The 5491-nt window shown below is 47.5% G+C and overlaps 1 protein-coding gene across 1 annotated transcript in view; it reads right to left on the bottom strand.

Annotated features, from left to right (window-relative positions):
- Nucleotides 1-4839, bottom strand: part of MMP28 (matrix metallopeptidase 28) — a 24064-nt gene extending 19225 nt beyond the window's left edge. Inside the window, exon 1 of the mRNA XM_003795631.1 lies at nt 4710-4839. Within this exon, the coding sequence (XP_003795679.1) occupies nt 4710-4820 (111 nt within the window). The 5' untranslated portion in view covers nt 4821-4839. The remainder of the gene's footprint in view (nt 1-4709) is intronic.
- Nucleotides 4840-5491: the final 652 nt, after the last annotated feature.

Raw genomic sequence — 5491 nt, 5'->3', positions numbered from 1 at the left:
AAAAAAAAAAAAAAAAAAAGACTGGCCAGCTAATGTCTTCTGCCTTCCTTAAGGACAGAAAATGAAAGAAGTAGCAGGAATTAGAGCAAGAGGCATGTAGGTTACACCCAGACAGAACTTTGTGAATATAAACTACTACTGATATTTATTTATTTTACTTTTCTTTATTCTTGAAGTTTTTTTAGAGACAGGTTCTTGCTCTGTCGCTCAGGCTAGAATGCAGTGGCATGATCATAACTCAACTATAACCTCAAACTCCTGGGCACAAGTGATCCTCCTGCCTCAGCCTCCTGAGTAGCTGGGACTACAGGCATTAGATATCTTATTGTTACAATTTCTAATGTAGTTCTGTTTGAGTAAAGGAACATAATCTGTAAGACTTCAACTTTTGAGATGTATTGAGACATATTTTATGGCCCAGCAGATGGCCTGTCTTGGTAAATGATTCACATGCACTTGAATATGTACTCTGAAGTTCTCAAGTGTGGTTTTCTATCAATGTCAATTAAATCAAGAAGGTTGACAGTCTTGTCCAAGCCTTCTGGCCTTCCATATCCTTATTGATTTTTTTGTCTACCAGTTCTATTTATTATTGGGAGAGGGTATTAAAATCCCCAACTATCCACGTATTATGATTCCATTTAGATAGAATGTCCCAGATATGCAAATATATAAAGACAGAAATTAGTCTACAGATCTAGGAAAGTTTGATTTTTCAGTTTTTGTTTTTGCTGTTATGACTCCTGTAACTTGTCTAAGTGCACCCTTAACCTATCTTAGCCGACTTAGACTTAAAGTTATACCAATACTAGAACATTTTACACTTCCCGCTTGACACCCCATTTCCTACTTCACACCTGACACGTCAATTACCAGACTGTATTATTGTTTTGCTTTAGGTAGTCAGTTGTCTTGCAAGGAAATTATGACAAGGGAAAACGTATTTTATGTTTACGCATTTCCAAGCTTTGTTACAGTAGGTCTTACTCTACTTCATGGTCCTTCCCCCTGAAACACAGGCTCACGGGTGTTTCCGATGGATGCCTAGGTCTTATAGAGGTTTTTGGGTTTTTTTTTCATTTTGGCTGGTCCAGACTATCAACATCTTCTAGAACTTCTCAACCTTAGAGTCTTTTTTCTGTTCCTAATCACATAGGAGCTGTTCTCTGATAAGCCTTGCATAGATAATCTCATCATATATGAGCTGGCATAGACCTCAATGAACCCCATACAGACTTAGGGGAACCCCCTTTGGTGCAGCTCTCTCTTCTGTGATACTCGCTCCACAAATTCCAGCTACTTCAATGGCCCTGAACTCTGACCTTTGCCACTGGTCAGCAGGACTGCTGTGCTCAGTGTGGGGTCTAGCTCCCTGCATTGCAGTTAGGGAATTGTCCTTGAGCAAAGAGCTGGGGTAATCATGGGGTCATGTTGTGGGCTTTCCTTCTGTGTATAGTTGTATTTCCCTAAATGACCACAGTGATATCGCTCTTTACTGTGCTCTTCCTACAAAGTGACTTCAGCATTCCTCCCACCAATTGTGGGGTCTGTAGTCCCACCCCTTGAACCTGGGTTGGAGCTTGTGACTGACTGTTCTAGCCAATGGAGTGTGATGCTATGGAACTCCCAAGACTATTTAAGTAATAAAAAGGATCTCTCCTTCTCTCTTTCAGAACACTTATACCTGGGACTTAGTTACTACATTGTAAGAAGTCCCACGCAGAGGGGCCATAAGGATAGGCCCACATGGAGAACTGAGGCCCCCAGTTGACAGCCAGTTATCAACTGCCAGATATGTGAGTAAATAGGCTTCAGATGATTCCAGCCCCAGACACCACAGAATAAAGACAAGTTACCCTGATGCGTCCAATTTGAAATTTCAACCCACAATATCTGTGAATTTAATAAATGGTTGTTTTACTTTACCAAGTTTTGGGGCAATTTATAATGTAGCCATAGTAACTGTAACATTGTCTCTCTGGAATCTGTTGTCCCATGCTGAAAATAGTTGCTTGCATATTTCATCCTGTGTTATTGTTGTAGAGAGTTATTCTCCAAGCCCGGACTTTAATCAGCAACTGTGTTCATTAAAATAATGTTCAATAATAATAACGTTAACAAGGCTGGTGCGGGTGCTCACACCTATATTAGGCTGGGTGCCGTGGCTCACACCTATAATCCCAGCACTTGGGAAGCTGAGGTGGGGGGATTTCCCCGAGTTCATAGGTTCAAGGCCAGCCTGAGCCAGAGTGAGACCTCGTCTCTAAAAATAGCAGGGCATTATGGCAGGTGCCCATAGTCCCAGCTACTTGGGAGGCTGAGGCAAGAGAATTGCTTAAACCCAGGAGTTTGAGGTTGCTGTGAGCTATAACGCCACACCACTTTACCGAGGACAACAAAGTGAGACTGTCTCAAAAAGAAGACAAAAACAAAAAACAACAACATCAAGAGCAACCTCCTTTTATAGACCACTGTCTATAAACTGGGCACTGTGTGAAGCATTTTACATATACAGTAGAACATCTGTAAGCTGACCACTCAAGGGACTGTAACAAACTAGTCAACACATGCTGGTGATCAACATAAGGAACTAGGCCTACTATACTGATACGTACACGTGGTGCATGGCTGTCTATGAAAATTAGGTTAATTTAAGGAGGTAGTTAACATAAGGAGGCAGTCAACTATGGAGGTTCTACTATACTATCTCAATGAAATCACACAAGAATCTTGTGAAATAGGCATTATTAATTCCTCATCCTACAGAGAAGAAAACAGAGGTTCATAGAGGTTAAATGATTTATCCATGGTTTGCATTCAGGTCTATCTGGCACTGGAACCCATGCAATTAATCATATCTAGAATTGAGGCCAGGAAAGGTGGCTCATACCTGTAATCCTAGCACTCTGGGAGGCCAAAGCAGGTGGATTGCTTGTGCTCCAGAGTTCAAGACGAGCCTGAGCAAGAGGGAGACCCCGTCACCGTTAAAAAAATAGCCAGGTATTGTGGCAGGCACCTGTAGTCCCAGCTACTTAGGAAGCTAAGGCAAGAGGATGGCTTGAGCCCAAGAGTTTGAGGTTGCTGTGAGCTATGATGCCACCGCACTCTACCAAGGGTGATAAAGTAAGACTGTCTTAAAAAAAACATATCTAGAACCACATATATTCACAGACACACACACATAACATATGCATAACATGCATAGACATACAGAGACACAGACCCATTCTTTACACATTTCCAGAATTTTTATACTTTTAAATTATTTTTTGTTCTCAGAGTTAAAAATTCCCTTTCCCAAATTTATGTTAAGTAGACTGAAAGAGATTCAATCTGCTAGATATTAAGTTTCCCAAGCATACCCCAAGATGAAATTCCCTCCATCTGGGGCCACCACAGGCATGGGCAACAAAGATACTGCCTCTGTTCCCTTGCCAAGGATTGCCTGCAACCCCAACTTTGGGGCTGGTGGAGTGGGACTGTTAACAAGACTTGGCTTGGTAGACAGCAGCCTTCTCCTGGGGCTGCGAGGACTCCATACTTGATGTTGTAAGAGTCTAAATTCAGAGAAACAAAGTGATTCCCTGACTATGCAAAAGCAGAGAGCTCAGAGCAAGAGATCATGCTTAGGAGGGGAGGGGCTGAAGGAGTCAGAGAGAAGATTCCTTTGTTGAAGTAAGGTCACTTCTAAACATTAAAGAGCAGGGATGGGAGCTGGCTGGTGGAGGGGGACAGCCATTCAGAGAGGGCCCTCCTCATTCTGCAGGTTCCCCCAATTCAGCTTGCCCCTTCTACAGAAGGGAAGAAGGGAGTTTTAGTTCAGACACGACGCTCTTAGAAGAGCAGGCGTCCCAGAGCAGAGCCTTGGACTCAGTAATTTATAAATCATTCACAACCCTTCTCTTTAAGATAGTGTAGACTCCTGTCCTATTCTTGAGAAAAGATAAGAGCACAAATAGAGGTGCTTCTCTGGGAAAGAAAGAAAGAATACTGTTGTGTCATTACGACCACCTCAATCTAGAATATAGACACCTCAAATCAATTCCCACCCCCACGTCACAAAAAGTAGCAAGTAGTTGAATCCAAAGTGAGAAAATGGAATGGGAAATCTTTAAGGTTCGAGTTCACCTCTATGCCCCCTTTTCTCAAATTCAGTCCTGAATCCCTATTTGAAAATCCTTAGAAAAACCTTTTGCGAGTATTCCACGCTTACTCATTTTATGAAGAAACTAATCTCAATAGTTTAAATGGCTTGCTCGCGCCAGCCAGTGGCAGCTGGCGGCCAAGAAGCCAGCGATCTGTCCCGCGTCTCAGCCAGTCAGCAGTACCCTCTCCACCACACCAAACTGGGGGCTCCCATCGGGTTGGGGGGCATCCGACAAATAACCAGCCTAGATGGTGAGGGGCTGTGGCTCCGTGCCAAATAGGTGTGGGGGTCCCCGCTCAGTTCTTGCCTTCTGTCCGTTCTTGTCGCTGTCCCCGACCCCTCTCCCTGCCCATCAATACGGGTCCGCGTGGGGGTGCCGTTCCAGCCCTGGCACTGGGAAGAATACTGCCCTGACTCTTTGTGTGCAAGTGTGAAGCGGTCGGAGGACAAGGGGAAGGTAGCGCAGAGTGTCCGCTCAGGGCGGATTGCCCAGCAGCCTGACTGTGAAGTCTGGCGGGTCCCAAGAAAGCGGACCGCTGTCCGTCCGGCGCACATCCAGTACCTCCGCCTCCTCGCGCTGCTCCCGGCCTACTTGCTCCGCGGGCTCGGCGTCCAGGCGGCGGCACAGCAGCAGCGGCAAGGCGCGCAGCAGGAGGACCACACGCGCGACCATCTCTCCGGCTTCCCTGCCGCCCGGCGTCCGCCCTGCCCAGACCCCGGGATGCGCAGGCTCTGCGCCGCCCGTGCGCGGACGGGAACGGTCCCAGGAGCTCGCTGGCGGCCCCGCTCCTCCGCGGCGCTTCTCCGGGAGCGAACCGGAGGTCGTCCAGCCTGGGCAGTGCCTGCCCGCGGGTCCGCCGGCCGGGAACCAAGGGAGGGAGGAAGGAAGGGCGGGAGGAGGGGGCGGGAGCCCGGCACTCGCGCCCCACCCACCCGGCTCTGCCGCTGGAACGCGCAGCGGTCCGGGAGCCTCTCCCGCGGGCTGTACAGCCTCGCCCTGCTCCCGCCGTCGCCCTGCGGACCCAGGTTCTCGCCCGCCACCTACGGTTGATCCGGAGCTGTCCAGGGAGGGCAGGTGAAGAAAAGTATCCTGGCAGTTGTGGCTTCCCGAGTCTTCGACGAAGATGGGTCCCGGCCTACCTGGAGGTCGCCAATTGCTTGGGTCCGGCGGTGAACGAGGTCCTGGAGTGTGAGAGAGGAAGCCCTGGGATGGGTACAGAAGAACCGAGTCTGAGTTCCAGATCTGCTTTTTTGGTAGCTAAGTGAATCCTGCCTCAGCGGCCCACTGGCTGTGTGTTCTTGGGACAGTCACGCATCCTCTCTGAACACACTTTTTTTTTTTTT

Source organism: Otolemur garnettii, unplaced genomic scaffold, assembly GCF_000181295.1.
Source record: "Otolemur garnettii isolate 467f Iridium unplaced genomic scaffold, OtoGar3 scaffold00094, whole genome shotgun sequence".
NCBI lineage: Eukaryota > Metazoa > Chordata > Mammalia > Primates > Galagidae > Otolemur > Otolemur garnettii.
The sequence above is the reverse complement of the archived record's forward strand: the minus strand, read 5'-3'. Positions and strand labels throughout refer to the sequence as shown.